Source organism: Hemiscyllium ocellatum, chromosome 6, assembly GCF_020745735.1.
Source record: "Hemiscyllium ocellatum isolate sHemOce1 chromosome 6, sHemOce1.pat.X.cur, whole genome shotgun sequence".
NCBI lineage: Eukaryota > Metazoa > Chordata > Chondrichthyes > Orectolobiformes > Hemiscylliidae > Hemiscyllium > Hemiscyllium ocellatum.
Window position 1 is genome coordinate 1,872,563 of NC_083406.1, and position 25,529 is coordinate 1,898,091.

The 25,529-nt window shown below is 41.4% G+C and overlaps 1 protein-coding gene across 1 annotated transcript in view; it reads left to right on the plus strand.

The window, feature by feature from the left end:
• Window positions 1–6,446: 6,446 nt before the first annotated feature.
• The window catches only part of cfap300 (cilia and flagella associated protein 300), a 33,573-nt gene continuing 14,490 nt past the window's right edge, over window positions 6,447–25,529 (plus strand). The window contains exons 1-5 of the mRNA XM_060826423.1: window positions 6,447–6,553; window positions 6,877–6,958; window positions 10,906–10,981; window positions 14,928–15,094; window positions 20,623–20,795. Of these exons, the coding sequence (XP_060682406.1) occupies window positions 6,447–6,553; window positions 6,877–6,958; window positions 10,906–10,981; window positions 14,928–15,094; window positions 20,623–20,795 (605 nt within the window). The remainder of the gene's footprint in view (window positions 6,554–6,876; window positions 6,959–10,905; window positions 10,982–14,927; window positions 15,095–20,622; window positions 20,796–25,529) is intronic.

Below are 25,529 nucleotides of genomic sequence, written 5' to 3' on the forward strand. Positions count from 1 at the left end.
ACACCTCTATGAGAGCGGAATTTGTCACAGATTTCTTACATAAAACAGCTAACCTAGACAATGACCACTCAGTAATGTGTGAATGGTTTCTTCCTGCCCTGTTGACATACAGAAACTACATCCAGTAATGGCGTACATTGGGAGATAGCCCATGCTGAGAGCAGGATATGACTCCATGATAGTTGTCCCAGATGGTCAGAACCAGGTTAATAATCTACTTGAATGGCTCGATTTAAGGTATTACTTTGTGTCTCAAGGTCCAGAGACAGGAATGGGTACAAAGAGAAAGCTTAAATAGGTCAATTTTGTCAGCCAGGAAATAGGGTTCAGAAGAAATGTGGCTTGTTCAACTATAACAAAACCTGTTCTGTGATATTTTTAACAAAGAGATTGTGGATTAAGCAAATCAGTTGTTCTGTGCCATTTCAATAACCCAAGGTAAACTTAGAAACTAGATTAAGCAGTTGAGGACATATTTTCTACATGCTTTCTACATATTACTGAGGTAGTTCCAAATTAAACTGAATTATGACTGCTGGATTGGTACGTCTGTACAATTGGAGGACCACCATTGCTGTTTTGATATGTTTCATCGTCAGTATGTCATTCCTTCCAGAGAAAAGCTCATGATATCATCACTGTATCCCAGCATGTGACCTGAGCCCATTTTATTGGTATCATTTGAAGAATGACATAGTCGTGGAAGCATTTGCTCAATTACAATTGAATATTTATTTATTTAGTTAACCATAACAAAATGTCTGATAGACTCTTCAACATAATGATACCATGTCCACTTTCTTATGTTACAGAAGATAATGAAAGGATTGCTGCATCAGATAAACACACCCAGCTAATGGCAAAATCACATCATGGTTAGCATGGTGGTTCTCTATATAAAAAACACCAAAATCTTGGTGATAGATATTTGGAAAACCATTTGAAGAATAACCAGGCAACAGGTTTCAACGTCAGAAAATTTGAACAATCAGCAGAGTAGTTTCTGTGAGTGCATGCAGGGTGACATGGTGGCTCAGTGGTTAGCACTGCTGCCTCACAGCGCCAGGCACCTGGGTTCAATTCCAGACTTGGATGACTTGTCTGTGTGGAGTTTGCACATTCTCCCTGTGTCTGTGTGGATTTCCTCCCACAATCCAAAGCTGTGCAGGTGAGATGAATTGCCCACAATGCTCAGGGATGTGAATTAGTCAACTGTTAAATGTATGGGAGTGGGTGGGTTACTCCTTGGAGGGTTGGTGTGGACTTGTTGGGCTGAAGGGCCTGTTTCTACACTGTAGGGATTCTAAATTCTATAGTTGTGCTAATCTGTTGGTAAGACTTTATTTAATTCCTTCAGAGCACAGACATTTTGCTGGCTAAGTCAGCATCTATTGCCAAACACTAATTGCCTTTGGGACAGGTGATGGTGAATTGCATTCTTGAAGTGCCGTAGTCCATTTCATGCAGGTACACCTATAATGCTGTTAGCAAGAGAGTTTCAGAATTTTGACCGAGTGACCACTGAAGGAACAGCAATATTTTCCAAGTCAAGGTGGTCAATGCTGTAGCACAGTCAGGGACAGGCACTTTGTGAACCTGCGCCAGAGGACAATGTTGTTCCTCTGTGCATGGCCACTGAGCAGTTGCTGGTGAAGCCCCCCTCCTTCACAAGTCGGTTCACATACCCGATCCATTGTGACACCCTTCCCAGTCATTCTCCTCCACACTGCGCTCTAACCACATGTTTCCTGGTTGGTGTGACAGTGAGTGATCCTCTGTGAGCCTCAGTGTTAATGTTCTCCTGAAACCCTGACATTGCCCTCATCTTTCCAGGTGTCCATTCCATTCAGCCCCCAGCTTTTTGTTTACCCAGGTCACTACTCAAACCGTGTTCAAGCAACTAAAACAGCCGACCTGTCCCTTTCTCTGTTCATGTTGCCCAGCCCCTTCCCCCAGGTCCTTACCCCCAGCCCTTTCCCCAAGTTGAAGACACAAAGAGTCCACTCTGGTTTCCACAGGGTTTTCCTGATGGCTGGTTTTTATGTTGAGTTTGTTAAGATCACAGACCAAATTGGGCTATGAACAAGCCCTTTATTTAGCAAGAATGATCATGGTCACTGGCTAGTGAGAATCTTGGCACACCACTGGAGAAGAGTGAACAAGTTGTAGCAAGATAATCCCCCATGTTTAAATTGGTCTTGCTGAACATCTCATTTGATTCTACCACTCATCTTACAAGAGCCCATATTATTCAGAACAGCCTTGTAGGATTCCTTCCTCTCCGACATCTCCACAGCCTTCTGCGTTTGAAGCTTTCTTCTAACTGACATCTAAACACCTGAGAATTTCTCCCCAGCCCTGATTGTGTGGGGACTACTATTAACAGCATCTCTACTGCTGTGGGCCACTTCTCCCATTCATAAAGCTGATTCCTGTTCTTTCTCTCGCTCTCTCTCTCTCTCTCTCTCTCCCTCCCTCTTTCTCTCTCTCTCTCCCTCCCTCTTTCTCTCTCTCTGTCTCTTTCACGCACACTTTCTCTGTCTCTTTCTCTTTCTAGTGGCAAACATATCAACAATTATTTTTCCTCGGGGGCATGCTGGGTCTTTAGCTGAAACCACTTGACTTTTTGTAAATGCTGTTTGAACTCAATCTTCTAATTCACTGAAGTGAGATACTAAAATCAAATTTTCTTCTACTTTAGAACCTAGATCTCAAATAATAATATTAATATATTCTGAATCTTCATGACACTGTTAAGAGTTTTGTAATTCTGTTGCTGTAATGTTGCTATTCTGCCCCTTATCTCTACAGTATCTGCAAATGAATCAAGGAATGGTCTTGCTTGCTTGTATTATAAACCGCACGAATTCCAGCTGGTGTATTGTCAAGTTCAGCTTCATTCAATATTTCACCTGCAAGTGTTGACATTATTTTATCTGCGATTATGAGGTTATTATCCAAGAGTTTTGAAGTGTTCAGTTTATGTATGCCTCCATTCCCTTCGCAATTTTAATCTTAATTACTTGCTTATCAGTTCAGAAATATTGAGATCCAGAAAAGATATGCTGTGTGCACTGTCAGGACAAAGTGAACTCAAACTGGCAATTCAAAATTTCTTGCATTTTATGGTCATCCTGTGGCTTTTACAGGATTATTCAGAGTATCTGGAACAGGACAACCATCCAGACTTTCCCTTCACACCTCATCAGAGGCTCATGGTTTGGCTCCCTGGGTAGCAGCACCTGAGGTGTCTCAGCTGATCAGAGATTACTCTTAACTGCAATGATAGAGCTTCCTGCTTTCTTGGGCTAAATTAGATAAAAGGCCACCCACATGACAAATGATTCTAGAGCAAAACGCTTCAAGGGGAATATTTTATTAAGTAAAAAGCATTTATAAAGTCTCCCTCAAAAGTTTGACTGTTAATAGATGGACTCCTCTAACTCAAGGGCCAGAGCCCTTCCTGATGAAGGGGTCTGGCCCGAAACGTCGAATTTCCTGTTCCTTGGATGCTGCCTAACCTGCTGTGCTTTAACCAGCAACACATTTTCAGCTCTGATCTCCAGCATCTGCAGACCTCACTTTTTCCTCTAACTCATGGTCCAGAATGTAATAATTTCTTGACCTCCTGAATGGATACTAAGCAGCAGGAATTTGTTCCTGTCCCTGTGCAGTTCTGCTGAAAGCCAAACCCCTCAGAGTCACCCAATGAATCTTTATTGCTGCATAAACTCTATGGCAGCTACACCTACATTAATACATCTATCCCATATTTTAGCAATTGCATCAGGATGCGATGCCAGCTGGAACGAGGTGCGATATCCCAAAACAAACGTAGTGTATGGCACTGCAAACTGATTTACATACAGTAAGGTAAGACCTGATTTTTTTTTCATTTCCATATCAGTTCATTGTACCAATTTCATTTAAAGAAAGCCTTTTTTTATGGATCCTTTTATTCTGGACTATTTCAGTTACTTAAGCTGCATATTCCAACAATTGACTTTACTGGGATTGAGTACAAAGAGGCTAAAATTACAAAGTAGAGGCGAACAAAATATTGTTTGTAATGACAATTTGTTTGCTGCACAAACAGAAAGCTCCAGAAGATTTAATTTGTCCAATCCATATCAATCTCCTCATGAAAAGAACAATAGAGTAGACATTACATCTGTTTCTGGATGTGCTGCACTGCTGTTTGTTTTAGAAAATTCTGAAATCCTTAACAGGCAGGGCAGCCAATAGGAAGTGGAAACAGAAATCCACTGGAGAGCATGCTCAGAACAATCTAAATTTCCTGCAAGTTTACAGGGATCACAATATGCTCCCCCTATGCTAGTTAGATACAAATTCAGAAAACAACACTTCAATAATCTTTTTCATTAATGTAATGTCTTTATAAAATGTAGTGGAATGCCTCACAGGAGTTTACTTAGACTTCTGTCATGTTCCCAATTATTTGTAATCTTCGGCTCGGCTGTTTAGTGTTTGAATGTTGGTGCACAGCACCTTGGATCAAAAATAAAGAGGGGCCTTTAAAAGGGTTCTCAGAGGGTGTCCAGGCACAGAGCCTTTTATCCAAGTAGAATTTTTATTGAAATAAAATAAAATTTTGTAGACTATAGATAGAGTTGAAGGAAAGTTTAATGATGAGTTTGTGACAAGAAATAGAGTTCGGGTTAATTAAGTATCAAAATTGTCAGTAATTAGGGAAGCAGAGATGTAGAACTGACCACAGAATAGTAATGTGTTGGCAGCAATTGAAAGTTTGAAGCTGCAGATCTGAGGCACTGAGATCTAAATCTGCACATTTATTATTAACAAACTAAACTTGGAAAATGGTAACAGAATGTCAAACTTTGCAAACAATGACAACTTTTGGGTTATAGCTAATCCTAGGGCCGAATGCCACAAAATAAGACATTTTAAAAAATTGCAGAAGGGGGTTGTACTGGGAAAATAAATTTCATTATCGATATATGTGAAGTGGTGTACTTTGACAGGAAGAATATATTAAACCCAATTAAAAACAAATATTTTGGAAATGACTGTTACCCATTCAAAGAAAATATGTAAACATCTGAAAGACCTACTAAAATGAAATCATTAACAAAAGTTTTAATAAATTCTGGGATGCGGCACATGGATATTTAAATGCTGAAAGATTGCTTAATTCAGGGCATAAAACCTGCATTTAGATTTTTGTATTGTTTTGGTCATTGTAAAATGTGCACTGATACATACAGAGCTCAAACTTCAAAACCAACTTGTATTTTATGGCGCCTAAAATGATTAATCTGAAATAGATTAAGCACTTTTCAGAACAAGGGTGACCACCTTAGGGTCTTACATGAATTTGTGTGATGTAGAGTTGTGGATTCTGAGGGTCAGTTAGCTCAGGTTGGCTGGATGACTGCTTTGTAATATAGTGATACCAACAGTATGGTTTCAATTCCTGCATCAGCTGAAGTTATCATGAAGGACATTCCTTCTCAATGTTGCCTGAGGTCTGGTGACCCTCAGGTTAAACCACTACAAGTTATCTCTCTCTAATGAGAAAATAGCCCTATGGTGATAGGCTCACAGTGTGATGAAGCTGCTGCACATATGTTGATATTCTGCTTTATTTCAGATGTCCAATACCTGCAGTTTTTTCCCTTCTCAAAAAGTCATTGACAGAACACTCACGAATGTCCTTGGGGGTAGGAAATGTGAGGTTTGGCCTACATGTGACTCCACACCCACATAAACATGGTTAACTGCCCTCAGCAAGTGCTCAGAATGTCACCCAAGTTCAAAGGCATTTACTTATAGGCAACAACCCCTGGTCTTAATTTCCGTGTCCCATGAAAGATTTAAATAAACAGCAAAACACCCTTCGTAGACAAGCAGGAGGCTGGAAGAACACAGCAAGCCAGGCAGCATCAGGGGGTGTAGAAGTCAGGTTCAGTATTAACTGTTCTTCAGGACTAGATGTAGGGGTATGGGGAGCCACAATTAAAGAGAGAGGGGGGCGTTGGGGTGGGGAGAGTAGTGGCACATCCCCTCCCTCCCTTTATCTGTGGCTCCCCCTACCCCCACATCTAGTCCTGCAAAAGGGTTAATACACAAAACACTGACTTCTCCAGCTCCTGATGCTGCCTGCCTTGCTGTGTTCTTCCAGCCTCCTGCCTGTCTACTGTGGATTCCAGCATCTGCAGGGGCTTTTTTTTCTACCCTTGCTTTGTAATGTGAAGTAATCGGGCATTACCAAACCAACTTTGAAGTCTGTGCTTTACCCATTCCCTCCAGAATGATGTTGAGTGCCTGTAGTTTCCTCTCTCCTGGATATGAGCTCCTCCTACGATGCAGGCGGCCAGGAACCGATAGGAATTACTCTCAGGGATCCAGGGAAGAATTTCAACGCGGCTGGGCGTTTCCTAGCAACTATAAACACTGGCGAAGCCATGGCTGCAGAAAGGGCTGTGAAACCAGCTTTTACTTTCAGATATCTGAGTAACAAGAAGATCAACTTCCTGGAAGACAGTAAAACCAGAGACCTCTTTATGAAATGGTAAGATCTGCACAGCCATGGAGAAAGAAATGATGAGAGGCTTGAGACTGGGAGCAAAGTGTACAACAAGGATCAGGAAAAGTTAGGGGCAAAGCGTTACCCGAATGATTCACTCACTAATTTTGTTCATTTAATCATTATCTTTGTTATTGTTTACAGTTATTAGGCAGGACCCTCTGGGTAAAGAATTGACAGTGTAACTCAAAGAAATTCATTATCATTAGGGCCGGAAAACAACACACTCGTTTCTCTTCTGAAAAAGCTAATCCTGAAATCGTCTTCTCATTAAGATTTCCCCTTTCTGGAATTTTCCATCCTCTCAGGTCAATGCTTGGAAGGATGAGTGTGCAGGTTTTCAGTTTTGACCAACGCTTCCAGTCTTATGAAAAGGACAGTTTTGTCCAGGTAGGTTCTCCAGTTCTTTTACATAACGTTTTTAAATCTAATGTTGGCTTCTGTAGTATTTTTGAGCCGTACTTCTGCTTGTATTTTCATCTCAAATTTCCGTTTACACACTGTTGCTGAGCGATGACATAATTTTGAAAAGACTCCTCTGGTGTGCGAAATTCTTACCCAATACATGTGTGAGCTTATTCATATCTAGCAGTTTTTATTTATCAAATAAGTGATAAAATCCTTTTAAATATAATGTTGAAATCAGATACAGATAATCTCCTGCTCTATGTTCTGATTATCAATATATATGGCAACTGTAACTATTATTATTTAATATTATAATTTAATATATTAATAATAATTATTATTATTAATAATAGCAAGCCTTTTTGCTTCAAGGACTTCCTTTCAAAGTAACAGGCCCTTTTCCCCCCACCCCGACCCCTCCCATTCACAGATACACACACATCACCAGCTCCACTTTAATTAAAGTCAATTAGCATACTCACAATATGAAGATGGGTTTTTTCTTTTACATGTAAGAAAGTATTTAATCACAACCACCAGTCGGGTGGGTGTGATATTTCAAAAAACCATTTCATGGAATCCCTACGGTGTGGAAGCAGGCCATTCAACCCATCGAGTCCATACCACCCCTCCAAAGAGCACCCCACTCAGACCCATCCCCAGACCCTGTAAACCTGCATTTCTCATGGCTAACCCAGCTAGTCAATATACCTTTGGACCATGGGAGGAAGCCTACATAGGCACAGGGAGTGGCCACACAGGTAGTTGCCCAAAGTTGGAATTGGACCCAGGTTCTGAGCACAGCACGAGACCTGTGCTTACCACTCAGCTGAGCTGCACATTGATGAAGGATCGAATAGAACCAGTGTAAATCTTTACACATTTTAATAATCATTTATTTAGAGAGTTACACATGACAAGAATGCACATTCTAGCTTAACAGTCTAAAATATGTTTTAATCAACCTGTTCAGATGTGTTATGGTACACATCTGGACCAGGTGGGACTTTAACCTGATAGACAGCCAGGGATCCTAGCACAGTACAGCAACACCTTCCAGTCAATCTGTTGGGATACAGTGGATTCTAGTTATTGCTCACTATCTGCCTACAACTGAACACAATTACCATGGTAAGTGGCATCCGTTAGTCTTGTGAGACCATGGATCTGCACCTTGCTCCGATCATTGTTGGTAGAGCACTGACTGTTGTGGTTGGGACAGGCAGTCTTGGTTGCAGCAACTGCACTCTGAGACGCTGTCCTCCAGTGTTACTATACATCACAATAAAAGGGGGCACTTATAATGTTACTACCTCTGAGCAGGTTCAAATCCCACCTGCCCAGAGGCATGTAATAACATCTCTGAACAGGTTGATTCGAATACTTATACAATTAAAACTTAAGGGCTTTTGTGATGCAATCATAGTGTCTAGTGTCCCTACCTCTGAGCCAATTAGACCTGGATTCAAGTCCCAACTGCTATAGGGGCGTGTAATAACATCTCAGGTTGATTAGAAAATATTAACAATGGGTGTGCCCACTTCTCACTGCAAAACATATCTCCCTTTGGTAGGAGCTCAAGGTGAACAGGAATATTAGCAAAACCATGGAGAGAGTATTTGTGAAGCACATCAACAGAGGGAGCATGGGTCCTGGGCAGCAGGGGAAGCTCGAGATAAAACAGAGAGAACAGGGGACTGAGAAAGCACCAAGGAATAGGGAAGGAGCAGTGTTTAATCTGAACACAGAGATACAGATTCCACAGGAGATCCACAGACTTGGGTATAAGAACTACTGTCTTAAATATGTTCAGAAATAGATATTTTCACATCAGATTTCAATGTTAATACAAAAATATACTTGACTGGCAAATCATGTCACATAATATTTGCAGAAATTCTTAAATTTGATTACTCTGATTCAATTGCCTAACCTATGGCAATCCTTTTCTATCCTGGAATATTCGGTGTACACAATTAGGTTAGATTCCCTACAATGTGGAAACAGGCCCTTCGGCCCACCAAGTCCACACCGACCCTCCGAAGAGTAACCCACTTAGAACCATTCCTCTCTGACTAATGCACCTAACACTATGGGCAATTTAGCATGGCCAATTCACCTAACCTGCACATCTTTGGACTATGGGAGGAAACCCATGCAGACATGGGGAGAACATGCAAACTCCACACAGTCACCCAACGCTGGAATTGAACCTGGGATCCTGGTGCTGTGAGGCAGCAGTGCTAACTGCTGAGCCACTATGCCACCCACTATAGTTTTATATTTCACCTTGTAACCTTTTGCAGTATGTCCAACTGAACATTTAAGTTTTCAAATTCATTGGGATAGAGTTTCTGCTTTGGCTGCAGTCATAAAATTTAGCTAAACTGCACACATAATTACTCTTCAAGTCTCTGATCAAATTTATTTTCATTATGATAAATGTAAAGACTTCATTGAATTAACTGGGTTAATAGGAGAGCATAATTTTATTTTCTTTAAGGATTATGCATCAATATCTTTAAGAGAAGTAACTTTGTGCAGTATAATTCATAGAATTAAATGAGTCTTTCAGCAATAAAAGTATTTTCTAATGTGTGACCAGTCTTGCATCTATGAATATACTGAAAATCACTGAAAATAACTTCAAATAGTTATGGGCAGTTTTTTTTCAGTTTTATTGATCTACGTTAGACAATTATAGAGTAATTTAAAATCTGTTATGAAAATATTTTAAAATGTGCTATTAATGCCTGTGTGCCTAAACATTGTTGACTAGTTTGAAGACACTTCCTCCAACAATGCATTTATTTGAATTTCAAGTGTTTGATTTGGGCAGTTTCATGAACAATAAAATAAAACAAAGAAGTACTGGATAAACTCAGCAGGTCCTGTAGCATCTGTGGAGAGAAAACACATTGCTCAGATGATGTCAGACCTGCTAAGTTTCCCTAGCAATTCCTGTTTAACTTTATAAACAGAACTTGTTCAAGTATATGGAATCTTTCACCAGTGTGGGTCTAGTTCAGTTAAGGTTCATTAATTGTTTACACTGGTTTGACAGATTTCCCTCAGATTTCTCTAATATTACGATTCCAAATGAACAGAAACTATGCCATTGTTCTTCATTTTGTGTCAAATAAACTTGAGAGACAAATTAGGTATAAATTTGTGCTTGAATGTTACTGTTCACCAATTAAAACAGTAAACGTGTGGAACATAATTGGTGAGTATTTCAGAAGCAATAGAATAGGACAACAATATACTCTACAGAGTGGAGCAGATCATCAGAAGAAAGAAAGACTTGTATTCATATTGTGCCTTTCAATATTTTAAACTTCCCTAAAGTGCTTTACAGTCAGTCAAGTCATTTTGAAATGCTAGTTATTCTTGTAATTAAGTTAAGCAATGTGGGATTCAATTGCATAGCAATATGATTATGACTAGATCATATGTTTTAACTTGTTGATAAATATTGTCAAACCCTACTCCTCTGCTCTTCTTCCAAATGACACACTCCAAATTTTGTTGACTAATGCAGGGAGCAGACGGTGAAAAGTCCCGCCGAAATGATGGCAGCACAAACAAAGACCACTTCCTCAGTCGGGCTTTGCAATGCAAATTTGGGTTTTGTATGGAGAGCCTGAAGAAGGACTTGAATCTGTAACCTTCTGACAAAGAGCCACAGTGCGTCTGGGCAGCGACATCTGACATAAACTGTTATGTTAGAATTAATAGCAGCAAAAATATAGGCAGGGCCTTTTTATATTACTGAGACCCCAAAGCACTTCATGGTCAATGAGTTACTTCTGAATTGCAATTAGAATTCTGTGGACACAAATTGAGAAATATATGTGAAAAATCCAATGGATAGATAGTTATTGTGTCTATTCATTACATTTATTTATTCTATGCCTTTTATCCTGTAGGCATTTTTCCAGGATTCAAACGTTAAGGCGAATCTAAAGGTACTCTCACCCTTATCTTCTGAATGGACAACTCTAGGTATGATTCAATTCTCTACTTGTCTTTCTGTGTCTGACATTTTCACCATACATTGACCAGTCTGTGTGGACAAAATCCTGACAACAGTCTTCAATATATATTTTACTAGTTTAGACCTATGATTGCTTATTCTGATCCTATAGTTTAATTTAAACTATTGTAAAAATAAATAAATCAGTTGGGGTCATAACATGGGTAAAAATATCAACTTCACACCAGGAACCTCTTGGAAAGTTCAATGAGTTGCTTCCAATTTTCCAAAGAAAGACACCTCGCAAATGTTTCTTCCAGATTTCTTGCCGATTCCCATCTCGTTCAGAGCACTATAACATTTCAATAATGAAGGACCCATTTCTCCAATTCACCCTCATATTTAGACCAATGAGGCTGTTTTGTTGTCCAGAAATACAAATAGCACTGAAAGAGTGGTCTTAAAGATTGTTCATGAATTCTTTTGAAATATATTTTACTGAGTTAACTCTATTCTCCTACATTTATTGACTTTACTGATAGTGGTTTTGCATTGGTTGAACATTTTGAACACCAATACTTCATCTGTATCAATTTTAGTATCATTCACAAAGTTTGTCTGTTGCCTATTTCTCCTTTCAATGGAAACAATTTAACGTTAGCCCATATGGAATACACTCTGGGTGGAGGACTCCAACTACTTAGCCTTGTCTTTTAAACTAACATGCTGAGCTTTCTGGTGAGTGTGTTCAGGTTTCTGTGTTATCTGCCTGACAGAAGGGTTTGTAGGAAAGCATTGCCAGAGTGCAAAGGATCTTTGATGAAGGTGGCAGCCTTTCTGTGGCAGCGAGCCGTGTAAATGCAGTCCATGAATGGAAGGTTAGCTCCTGTCATGGCCTGGGCTGAGCGGATGTCACAGTTGCTCAGTAGTTAGCACTGCTACCTCACAGCGATAGGGACCTGGGTTCAATTCCACCCTTAGGTAACTGTGTGGAGTTTGTATGTTCTCCCTGTGTCTGCATGAGTTTGCTTTGGTTTCCTCTTACAATCCGAAGGTGTGCAGGTTAAGTGGATTGGTCATGCTAAATTGCCCCATAGTGTGCAGGCTAACTATGAAAAATGCAGGAATTGGGTCTGGGTGAGATGCTTTTCAGAGGGGTTGGTGTGAACTTGATGGGTGGAATGGCCTGCTTCCATATTGTAGGGATTCTGTAATAATTATATGAATAAAAATGATAAGGCACACAGAAGATGCTATATTTTTAACAGTGCACTATTGTACACATTCCATATAATTCATATATAGTTTGCATAATAACAGCAGATTTACATGGACAAACTGCTCAAGTATCTCCAGTCTCAGGTTTAACATCACTACTATCAGCAACAGAATCCATATTCATGTGACAAACTTGCAATGAAATACATCACAGCTGAGAACCTCAGGATCTGATTTCCTACTTGGGTTTTCTGGCTGGTGGTAGTTGCAAATTACTTCACCTGCTGAAGTCCTCTATAATTCACGTTGAGGATGTCTAAGAAGCCACTTCCACCAGCTTGTTGTTTCACTGTCTATCACTGTTCACACTTGTGCAAAGAGGACTCTAACGCCCATCACCAAGATTGATGAGAAGACACCAACTCGAGAGCAGAAACTGGGTGTACTGAAGAACATAGCTGCTAGACCTGGAGCAGCTTCTAGGGAACCAGCATCAAGGGAAAACCTAACTAACCTCATTCTCACCAATTTACAGGTCACAAATACATCTATCCATAACAGCACTGGTAAACATGGTCAACTCACTGGCCTTATAAATATAGGACTTCATTTCCACATTGAAAACCAACCATGCTAAATGGATAGCTGTAAGATAGATCCAGCAGCCCAGTACTGGGCATTTGTGTCAGTGGACTATCTGCAGGAGCATAATTTTATTCAACAATAATCTAGTTTTGTAATCCAACAGATCCCTTACTCTGGTATGGTCATCACGTTTGAGGATCAATCCTGGTACAATGAGCTGTGTGGGAGAGCGAGGCAGACACAGCTATAACTGAGGGGCTAATCTGGTGAGGTAGGTTACAACACAGGACTATATAAATGCTAAACAGCATCAGCAGCATGCAGCAGACAGAGCTAAGCAATTCCACAATCAGTGGGAGAGACCAAAGGTCTGCACTCACTCACAAGTGTGAACGGTGAGACACAGTGAAACAACGGGCTGTTGGGGGAGGTTTCCTAGACATCCCCAGCGTTAATAATAGGGGAGCTCAGAACACTGGTTGAAAAGACAAGGCGAAGTAATTTGCAACTACCACCAGCCAGAAATCCCAAGGAGGAAATCAGATCCTGAGGTTCTCAGCTGTGATGTATTTCATTGCAAATTTGTCACATGAATATGGCTTCTGTTGCTGATAGCAGTGATGTTAAACCTGAGACCAGAGATACTTGGGCTGTTTGTCCATGTAAATCTGCTGTTATTATGCAAACAATATATGAAATATATTCAACATAGCACCTTCTGTGAGCCTTATCATTTTTAATCATATAATTATTATAGAATCCCTATAGCAGGCCATTCTACCCATCAAGTTCACACCAACCCCTCCAAAAAGCATCCCACCCAGACCCAATTCATGTATTTCTCATAGCTAGCCTTCACACTATGGGGCAACTTAGCATGACTAATCCACTTAACCTGCACACCAATGGACTGTGGGAGGAAACCAAAGCAAACTCATGCAGACACAGGGGGAATGTGCAAACTTCACACAGTTGCCTGAGGGCAGAATTGAACCCAGATCCCTGGTACGGTGAGGCAGTAATGCTGACCACTGTGCCAGTGTGCCATCCACCCAGCCCAGGCCATGACAGAAGCTAACCTTCCACCATGGACTCCATTTACACGGCTCGCTGCCACAGAAAGGCTGCCACCTTGATCAAAGACCCTTTGCACTCTGGTAATGCTCTTCTACAACCTCCTCCATCAGGCAGAAGGTTCAGGAACAGCTTCTTCCCAGCCACTATTAGGTTATCAAATGGACTCTCTAGCCTCAAATAATGCTGATTAATCAATTAATCAATGTATGCCTCTGTCTAAATCTTTTGTTCAGTACGTCCTTACTGACTATGATCTGCCTGTACTGCCCGTAAACAAAGCTTTTCACTGTACCTCCATACATGTGACATTCAATCAATCACAACTGAACCTCCTTTTTACAAAGCATAAGGCACTGGCTAACCCATTGTATTTGCAGTTATTTTGTTCCTATTTTTTCCCAGTTTCTTACCTCTGTTCAATTCCAAGAATGCTCCTCTAGCTGAGTGTAATGTGAAGGCATGCCTCTGGCAGTACAGCCCTCACACATACTGTCTATAGTAATGGGCTTTGAGGGGTGCACTGTGACTCTGATACTACAGTCCAAACTGGAAATTTACTGCATGGTAACTATTGGTACCATTGCTTCCTGGTGCAGTGTGTTAGAACAATTGTAATGCTCAGTGTGCACTATAGCTTACTTAAGAGTAAAGCAATTGTTCATTACAACACTTTTTTGCCTTCTTTGTTCTTTCATGGGGCATGGATATCACTGGCAAGGACATCTCTCATCGCTCTTGAACTGAGTGAAGTTAAAACTTTACCACATTGGGTACTATTGCTTTGGAAACTCAGGTAGGCCAGACCAAGTAAGGAATGTAGATCTCCTTCCTTAAATGCCACTAACGAATCAGCTGGATTTTTACAAAAATCAATTAAAGTTAATATGACCATCAATGTGCCGAGTTTCATAATTTTAAATTTTATTAACTAAATTCAACTTCTACCAGGATGAGATTTGAACCCATGACCCAAAAGCATGACCCAAGATTAGACAATGCCATTGGGCCACTAAATACATAAATTTCTACGTTCTACGTAAATATGGTCAGGTATTGATGATATGTTTCAGTGTATCTTTAATTTCGTCTTAACAGGGAAAGAAGTTAAGGAGATACAGGTTGAAGAGGTTCCGTGTAATCAACTTTCAATGTTATTCTTTGACTGTTTGTATACGGAAGGGATTGTGCGAGAAACAGGCCATATTACAAAGTGTCTGGATGAGTTTTATGAGGATTTTGTTATCTCTGACCAACTTCGACAGGTAAGGTATTTGTGGAACAGAAAATGCCATGATGTGTTGATGGCATCGCTGTGCAGAATTAGTTCATTTTTATAATGTCAGTGACCATATTGTTTGCATCACAAATTCAATATTGCAGTTTTTGGTTCTAGTACCTGAATGTACCACAAATCAGATTAATTTTCACCTCTTAGCTTGCCTGTAAGATGGAGAGCTCTGCAAATGCAGTATGTTTGTCAGATGAGAGAAAATATTTATATAACTGATTTTAAAGAAATATGATTAATCAGATCCAGGCCACTTGTATAATTGTGCAAGTTATGGAGATTACTCTCTTCTTCTACCTCTCTTTCTTCACATGTTTAAACCTATCTCTCTGACCAAGCTTTTGATCATCTGAAACAAAACCAGCTGGAGAAACTCAGCAGGTCTGGCAGTGTGTGCAGGAAGAAAAACATAGTTAGTATTTCAAATCTGGTGACTCCTTATCAGAACTGGTAGTCACTAGGAAAAGGTACTGTATGGTGAAGCTGAAATGACAATGGGGGAGGTGGATATGACTGGATCGGTGGAGATGGGGGGAGAGAGAGAGAGAGAGAGATACAAAAGGTGTTGGTAAACAAGAAGATTATGGTTAGCAAATCAGGACAGAAGAAAAGTTGGATAAGCGCTAATATGAACTGAAAATAAGGAAATGGGTTCTTAGGAGTACAAGGAAATGGGTGATTGTGCTAAAAACAATCTGTGCCTAACTTCATGAAACAATTAAATATTTTGCAACAAACTTTAATCTAAGGAACCATATAGTCTGTGATCACTATTCTGAATGCAACTACCAATTGTATGATATCATCTCAGCTTGAATAAATGTTTTTAAGGGTCTTCATTTGCAGGGTTGCTTTTCCCTGCCTCAGGTGACACTGTAAATAAAATGCTTTCAAGAGTTTGCATTAGACCAGAGAAAATTATACAGTTCAATTTATGTTATTTGCAGCCATGCTTACAACAACCCCATTACTGCTACCTTTGATGTTTTTATTTGATTCACATACTCATCATTAATGCATTATACCTGCTGATATCTATAACTGCATCCCTTTAACTTGTTTTTGAAAGAAAACTGACTGTTACATCAGAGAGATTCGCTCGGGTTCCTCAACCCCATTCTTTATTCCTCTGAACAAGAGGCTCCTCAGGGGGACCCAGGAGTGTTTTTGATGTAGGAAAATCAGAGAGCTGGTGAAAGATGGGAGTTCATTGTGGTATTTGGTTTATTTTGCCACTATGGCTGTTGGGTCACATGCACTAGAAGTTACCAAGAAACCCTTAAGTAACATTTATCACAGACGGTCACAAGTAAAATCTGCTTGTCAGAGATTTGTCCTTGCATCTCCTCATCCTCTAACTCTCTGTCAGATTGAAAATAAAGAAGCAGAATTTTCAGTCCAATGTATACAATGACAACATAGCTAGCTGTACTGCCACTATGTCTAGCAGCACGGAAATGCTGAAGCATTCCTCATCATGCTGAGCATGAGGCTTACATCTGGACAGTGATAACGGGTGAGCCACAGCAGAGAGTGTAGTGGTATACAGCACATGCATGAGTATGGAGGGCTGGCAAAAAAGGTATTGAGCCAAAGTTTGGGGAAACCACATAAAGTAGCCCCTTAACTGCAGTGCCCCTACATCCAGACCTGACCACTGCATCCAGACCTGACCACTGCATCCAGACCTGACCACTGCATCCAGTCCTGTTATTAAAAGAAAAATCTTTGAAAGCATCAAACATAAGTTGAGGCATCGGTAGTATTTTCTTAAAATTGAAACTGTAGCCTGCTGTTTCTCTCCTAAAAATAAGAAGGAAACTGTAGACTTCAAGGGATTACCCTTGGCTTTCTCGTCATGGCACATCCAGAATATTACTGATAGAAATGGGAAACACACAAGATGTCAGAGATGATCAGTATGTTGAATTATTTATTCAGAAATAAATTGTTGAATTCAAAGGTTAACTGATTAGGAACTATCTAGTGTTATGGATTTGACCAAACCCTCCTCAAATATATGAAGGAGATAGCCTAGACCCTAACTTTTAACTTATTTAAAGGCAAGTGTAAGGTGCTGTGTTTCAGATGTAATTTGATTGGTTACATCTACTTCACTTTAGGCAAACACACTTTATTCTTACTCTGCAGTTAGAATAAAACAAAAGAAAGAAGAATTATCTAACTTTAACTCTATTCAAACACTTAACAAATTATAGATTATTTAACTACTAAACAGCAATTATTCCAATATAGTAACATCCCATAAACACACCCTTGGCAAAGGCAAATTCAGTAAAATAGATTATCTCACATGCAATTTGTCTCCTGTCCACGAGGAAAGAACGCCAAGCAAATTTCTGGTAGAGAAGGGTGCATGGCAGCTTCCACAACCAATTTTCAAGCCCCAATAATTAATGAAAGCTAAACTAAAACCCTGATTCTGTGAGAAGCACCCATTCAGGCTGCTTCTACTGTTCTAACTTTTAAAAAAAGCTTCACAAATTGTTTACATTATTGGCTTGGAATAGACAGCTCATCACCTAAGACTCAAAACCTCTCTTCAAAAAATAGTCAGGACAAAACACTCTTCTTACAACCATATTGCCACACTAGAGATCAGTGGCTGTTCTTTCCATTACATTACCTTGATAATTCAAATTTTCCTTTAACTAATTGAGAAAAATGTGACATACACAATTTGATTTATTAACATATTTGTCCCACTGTACAAATATACACAAAATATCCTCTTAGAAATCGTCTCTTCTCTGATCCTGATCTCTTGAGCATCTCCAATTTTAATACCTCTGCCATTAGAAGCAAATACAAAAGGAGACCTCAGATATCTATAAGAGTAATTATAGGGGATTTTAACTTGGAACTACCACAGTGTTAAGGGCTTGGATAAAGAGGAATTTGTTAACTGTGTACAAGAAAATTTTCTGATCAATATGTAAATGTACGTACTAGAGAAGGAGCAAAACTGGGCCTTGTCTTGGGAAGTAAGGCAGGGCATGTACCTGAGGTGTCAGTGGGGAAGCACTTTGGGGCCAGTGAGCTGAATTCTATTAATTTTAAAATAGTGATGAAAAAGGATAGACCTAATCTAAACTTCTAAATTGGAGTAAGGTCAATATTGACAGTATGAGGCAAGAACTTTCAAAAGTTGATTGTGAGTGACTATTCACAGGTAAAGGGGCAGTTGGGAAGTGGGTGGGGGGGGGGCTTTAAAAATTAGATATATAGAGTTCAGAGACAGTATATTCCTGTTAGTGTGAAGGTCAGGGCTGGTAGATGTAGGGAATGCTGGATGATGAGAGAAATTGAGGCTCTGGCCAAGAAATAGAAGGAAGTTTATGTCAGATATAGACAGTCAGGATCAAGTGAATCCCAAAGACGTATAAAGGCACTAAGAGTATATGTAAGAGAGAAATCAGGAGGGCAAAAGGGGGACATGAAATATCTTTGACAAAAAGGGTTAGGGAGAATCCAAAGCGATTCTACAAATATATTAAAGTCGAAAGAGTAAGAGAGAGAGAATAGGGCTCCTTAGAGGTCAGCAAGGCCATCTATATGTGGAACCACAGGAGCTTTCCTGTCAGTGTTTACTGTGGGGAAGGATATGCAAGCCAAAGAACCACGGGAAATAAATAGTGAAAACTTGAAAAGTCGAGAGTGTATTGCTGGAAAAGCACAGCAGGTCAGGCAGCATCCGCAGAGCAGGAAAGTGATTGCTGGGCTCCTTGCTGAGATATTTCAGCATAAACCCTTCCTCAGATATCTTGAAAAGTGTCCATATTACAGAAGAGGAGCTGCTGGAAATCTTAAAATGTATAAAGGTAGATAAATCCCTGGGACCTAGTCAGGTGTACCTCAAAACTCTGTGGGAAGCTAGGAAAGTGATTGCTGGGCTCCTTGCTGAGATACTTTTCATCAACAGCCAAAGGGGAGGTGCCAGAAGACTGAAGGTTGGCTAATGTGATGCTACTATTCAAGAAGACCGTAAGGAAAAGCCAGGGAGCTATAGACCGGTGAGCCTTACGTTGGTGGATCCTGAGGGACTGGATTTAGATGCATTTGGAGAGGCAGAGTGTGATTTGGGATAGTCAGCATGACTGTTTGGGGGAAATTGTGTCTCACTAACCTGATAAAGTTTTTTGAAGAAGTGAAAAAGACGACTGATGAAGGCAGTGCAATAGACACTGTCTATATGGACTTTAGCAAAGTGTTTGACAAGGTTCTGCAGAGGAGACTGATTAGCAAGGTTAGATCACATGGAATCCAGGGGGAGCTAGCCAATTGGATACTAAATTGGATTGAAGGTAGCAGACAGAGAGTGGTGGTGGAGGATTGCTTTTCAGACTGGATGTCTGTGACCAGTGGAGTGCCACAAAGATAGTGCTGAGTCTACTGCTTTTTGTCATTTACATAAATGATTTGGATGTGAATATAGGAGGTCTCATTTGTAAATTAGTAGATGACACCAAAATTGGAGGTGTAGTGGACAGTGTACAATGGGACCTTGATCAGATGGGCAGATGGGCTGAGGAGTGGTAGATGGAGTTAATTAGATAAATGTGAGGTGTTGCATTTTGGAAAGGCAAGTCAGGGCAGGACTTATACATTGAATGGCAGGGCACTGAGTGTTGCCAAACAAAGAGATCTAGAGGTGCATGTATAGTTCCTTGGAAGTGGAGTTGGAGGGAGACAGGATAGGGAAGAAAGTACTTGGTATGCTTGCTTTCATCAGACAGTGTATTGAGTGTAGGAGTCGGGATGTTGAGGCTGTACAGGACATTGGTTAAGCCATTTTTCAAATACTACATTCATTTCTGGTCTTCCTACTAAAGTCAAAATGTTGTTAAACTTGACAGAGCTGAGAAAGGATTTACAAGGATGTTGCCAGGTTTGGAGGGTTTGAGCTACAGGGAGAGGCTGAACAGGCTGGGGCTGTTTTCCCTGGAACTTTGGAGGCTGAGGGGTGACCTTGTAGAGATTTATAAAATCGTGAGGGGCTTGGATAGGGTGAATAGCCAAGGTCTTTTTCTCAGGGTGGGGGAGACCACCAACTTAGCATTGATGCAATGATTGAAAGAAACAAGAAGCAAATTCAGTAGGAAAGATGTTGCACGAAATAGAAACAAGCAGCGTGCCTGAAGGGTGGAGAGATTTTAAAAAAAGTTTTATCTCTCCACCCTTTAGGCGCTCTGCCTGTATTCCTCATGAAGGGCTTTTGCCCGAAACGTCAATTTTCCTGCTGCTTGGATGCTGCCTGAACTGCTGTGCTTTTCCAGTACCACTCAATTCCAGAATCTGGTTTCCAGCATCTGCTGTCATTGTTTTTACCTACAAAATAGAAACAATGCTGTTTGAGAAATATGCTGAAGTATATCATATATTCATCATCAATTATGAAAGTAATGAACAAATGTTGTTTTATTCCTAATTTTCCTTTAAGTTTGACTAATTCCATATTTAACTATTTCACACTTAATTTAGGTGTTACTTTTGGAAGAATCAGATAAATATCAAATATTCAGTGATAAAGAACGTGAGGAATTTGTCTTTCGTATCTTCAAACATCTCTGTCTGGGTGGAGTCCTCTGCCAATATGAAGATACAATTGATCCCTATCTGGAAACCTGCAAGACAATGTACAAGGAGTTGGTCAGGTTTGAAAAATGTGTCCTTGATTTATTTTCTTTGAGTAGCAAAGTACAGAGGAGCCTCGAATATCCGAAGGACATGGACGGGGAGTGTTTTGTTCGGTTAATCGAATTCCAGGTAATCGAATGCTGGATAACATAATTTAGCTGAGTATCGAGGCATTGCAATCTTGTCAGATAATCCGATATTCGGAAAATTAAATGCTGGATAATCAAGGTTTCTCTGTATAAAGTTTTCAAGACCTCAATTTGCATCTGTTGGAGAGTTCTTCACTTCTCTGTATCATGGAAATGTCTGAAGTGGTCTGGAAAATTTCCTGTATCTGAACTAAGGGTGTCTTTTCATTCTTTCTAATGTAATAATTCCTGTTCTCTGTATACTTGATCACATACTCCATGACAGTGGCCTGTGGAGGAAAAGCTTGGAACTGCAAATTTGCTGGAGGGGTAGGAGGAAATCATCGGTCAAGTTACTGCATACATTTGTGTTCCTTCTTACTCCTGATGTTGCACTTTTAGCTTTCACATTACACTTACAGGAAAGTTGCACACTTTGTGATGCATTCATTTTCCTTGTTTTGTTATTACATTTGCCTTACCTTGAAGCTCGAAGAATGGAATAGCAAACATAACAGTAATCTTAACTGAAGAGCCTGAAGTTGTTTAGGATGTGTCAGTATCACATTGCCTTCAATTACCTCAGGCCTCAATGGAGGGCATCTCACTTGCTTGGACATTGTTTGGGTGGAGATGTCCAGAAGGAAACAGTTCCAGTCCCAGTGTGTGAAAGGTATGAAGGTGTCAGAATAATTTGCACAGCTGCAACTGAGGAATCTGATAAACGGCAAGAATGAGCAATGTAAGATTAGATTATTTTACAGTGTGGAAACAGGCCCCTCGGCCCAACAAGTCCACACCGACCCACCGAAGAGCAACCCACCCAGACCCATTCCCCTACACCTAACACTACGGGCAATTTAGCATGGCCAATTCACCTGACCCGCACATCTTTTGGACTGTGGGAGGAAACCGGAGCACCCGGAGGAAACCCACGCAGACACAGGGAAAATGTGCAAACTCCACACAGTCAGTCACCTGAGGCGGGAATTGAACCCAGGTCTCTGCTAACCACTGAGCCACGGTGCCACCCATCAGATCATCAGAAGGTCTTTAAGTTATGTTACAGCACAAAGCATAGTCCTGCTTTTTTTATTCCTTTATTTACGATATATTTACGTGAATCTTTCCTTCGCAAATGTGTATATTGTTGTGACGTGTTCAGCCTATCAAAAATATATTGGCAATTATTGCATCAAAGATACTCAGTTTATATTTATTCACAATCATGCTTTTGTTACTTGAAACTATGTGGTAGATGTGGAAAGATTTTGCAGTAACTGTGATGAAAATATACATGTTACTGAGGGCCATTGAAGGAAATTAAGGATCTTTGTTAAGAATTAATTCACTGCACCTCACTGGGAGTTGCAAATCTCATGTACAGTGGCAAATTTGAAATGAAAAGGAGTTAATTAAAATATTTTTATTTTTCAGTTTCTTAATTTTGTAAAATTACTTGTAAAACTTACCAGGGTCCGATAAACTAAAGCACTTGGCAAAGCTGACAATGTTGGTGCGTTTTATTCTAGTTGAGAGTATGTTGCTGGAAAAGCACAGCAGGTCAGGCAGCATCCGAGGGGCAGGAGAGTTGAAGTTCCGGGCTGGAGCCCATCGTCAGCAATAGAGGCAGGGAGCCTCGGGGATGGAGAGATAAATTGGGGGGGGGGGGTGGGGAGCGGGGGGCTGAGGATAAGATAGCTGAGAGTGCAATAGGTGGATGGAGGTGGGGATGAAGGTGATAGATTGAAGAGGAGGGTGGAGCGGAGAGATGGGAAGGTGGGACAAGTCATGAGGACGATGCTGAGCTGGCAGGTTGGAACTGGGGTAAAGTGGGGGGAGGGGAAATGACGAAACTGGTGAAATCCTCATTGATGCCCTGGGGTTGAAGTGTTCCGAGGCAGAAAATGAGGCGTTCTTCCTCCAGGCGTCGGGTGGTGAGGGAGTGGTGATGGAGGAGGCCCAGGACCTGCATGTCCTCGGCAGAATGGGCGGGAGAGTTGAAATGTACGGCCACAGATGTTCCCTAAAGCGCTCTGCTACAAGGCGTCCAGTCTCCCCAGTGTAGAGGAGACCGCATCGGGAGCAACAGATACAATAAATGACCTGTGTGGAAGTGCAGATGAAACTTTGATGGATGTGGAAGGCTCCTTTGGGGCCTTGGACTGAGGTAAGTTGGGGGAGGGGGGTGTGGGCATAGGTTTTGCAATCCCTGCGGTGGTAGGGGAGAGTGCCGGGGGGGGTGGGGGGGAGGGAGGGGGGTTGTTGGGGGGTGTGGACTTGACCAGGTAGTTCAGTCTCCCCACATCATCCAGTCTCTAGGCCTAGTTTACAAATTTTGTTGTACATTACTTTTGTTACATTGTAATCATGATAATCCTATTTAAGGCTTACTTTAAATTCCTGCAATAGCTATTAATCTTGTACCGAGCTTTGTACTCGGTATGTTGTGGAGTACAGGAAGTGTGTTCTTCCTGTGGGTTTTATGGCCTTAGGTATTCCTCCTATTTTAACCAAAAAGGACCCCTAACAATATGACCAAATACCTCTCCTCCCGTCAAGGTGTTTACTGAGATGGGGGAGAACATTTACTTGTTTTAGGTGAAATGTTTAATTTGTATGTGAAAGCGGGTGTTGTTCGAGTGTTACTGAAACATTGACAGGGTTTTTCAGAAAGTCTCCTGATACTGGTTGAGTGATTATGAAATGAGGAATGTTCTTTGAGAGCACCGGAACCCACAGCAACAATATGTTTAACCTTTCTGTTCCTACTCCTTTCCCTCCTCCCACTCCTCCCCTTCCTATTCCTTTTCCTCCTCCCCCTCCTCCCCTCCTGGTCCTCCTCCCCGTTCCTCCTCCCCCTCCTCCCCTCCTGTTCCTCCCCGTTTCTCCTCCCCATTCCTCCGCCCCCACCTCCCCCCTCCTGTTCCTCCCCCTCTGCCCGCTCCTCCCCCTCCTGCTCCCCCCCTGTTCCTCCTCCCCGTTCCTCCTCCCCGTTCCTCCTCCCCCTCCTCGCCATCCTGTTCCTCCTCCCCCTGCTGTTCTTCCGCCTCCTCCCCCTCCTGTTCCTCCTCCTGGTCCTCCTCCCCGTTCCTCCTCCCCGTTCCTCCTCCCCCTCCCTCCCCTCCTGTTCCCCCCCGTTTCTCCTCCCCGTTCCACCGCCCCACCTCCCCCCTCCTGTTCCTCCCCCCTGCCCCCTCCTCCCCCTCCTGTTCCTCCCCCTCCTCCCCTTCCTCTTTCTCCTGTTCCTCCCCATCCAGCCCCTCCTGTTCCTCCCCCTCCCCCCTCCTGCTCCTCCCCTCCTCCCCCTCCTGTTCCTCCCCCTCCTTCCCCTCCTCCCCCACCTGTTCTTGTTGTGCTCCTGCTGTTTCTCAGTTTAAATGAGAGTTGCTCTGATGCCCAGATGCAGAGTGAATGCTGCAGCTGGGCTGAATGGACTGATGCCCTGTTTCTGGTTGTTCCGAGAGCACACTCCTTCCTCCTCCCAATTTGTTCAGACCTTCCCAAAAGTTTTTCCGCTGAGGCGCAGCCAATGCTTTGTTATTTGCAAACTTTTATGTTTTGTCTGATGACATCCTGCTGTGTTCCTGACTACATGGACCTGGCAAGCTATGTTTAGGCCTCTAAAGCCTGGATGACTCCAGGAGGCCACCTCCAGTAGGGAGCCATGTTTCTTGTTTTTAAATGTCTTTTGGAGAATATATCTGCAGTTGGTAACGCCTCACTAAACCAAGACTTACAAGTATTAATGGCATCAATTTTCTTTTGAATGCCAACACCATTTGTTGCCTTTCCATCTTTTCAGCTCCATGATCATAGCTGCGATGTCTAGTTATCTGTCTAACATGAACATGATTCTAATCAATGTATACAAGAGGGAGACCTTTGGTTTATTCCTACAAGAGACTTTATAACATAGCTCCTGATCTCATCCCCTTTCCTGGCTGTTGGTTTCTCCTGAGCTGTGTTAACTCCTCTCACCTCCTCTCCCCCACCCTATGCTCTGAGTCATTACCAGGTCTATCTATTTCCACCTTTAACATCTTGTTTAGCTCAAACCCTACTGCTTCAGAAATCAACTGTTCTTTTCCCATCTACAAATTCAACTTCTCCAATGCTTTCCTTAGTGGCTGTTAATCTGCAGTTCCATGTACAATTCAAATATTAGCTCACTATCATATTTCCAAAGTTCTTCATTCTTCACAGTCTTTCTTTACCAGTTTGGCCATTGAGGACATTTTGGACTAAATCAATCTGGCACCTCCCCTTGTTGCTGTGACCATTCCTGACAGGAGCAAGGAGCTCACAATAGCATTAATCAGATCATTGTCTGGCCACTGAAACCTCTCCACTAGTCTGGTGGGGATCTATGGAAGGAATGCATCAATCCAACCTTCTACAAACTACAGCAGAGAGTTTTTGACAACAAAATTCTCCACAAGTCAACAAAAGTCCTAGTACACAGTATACAGTGCATTTGTCATCAATAGTTGAACACTGTAATGAGATGTAAATCCCTATACATCAGCAACACGAGTGCTGGAGGGATTTCATCATTATTGCCTCCACTTCATTCTCTGGAGGACCTGTTGAACAGCTCTGGTGTCCTTTTCAAGCAAGCTC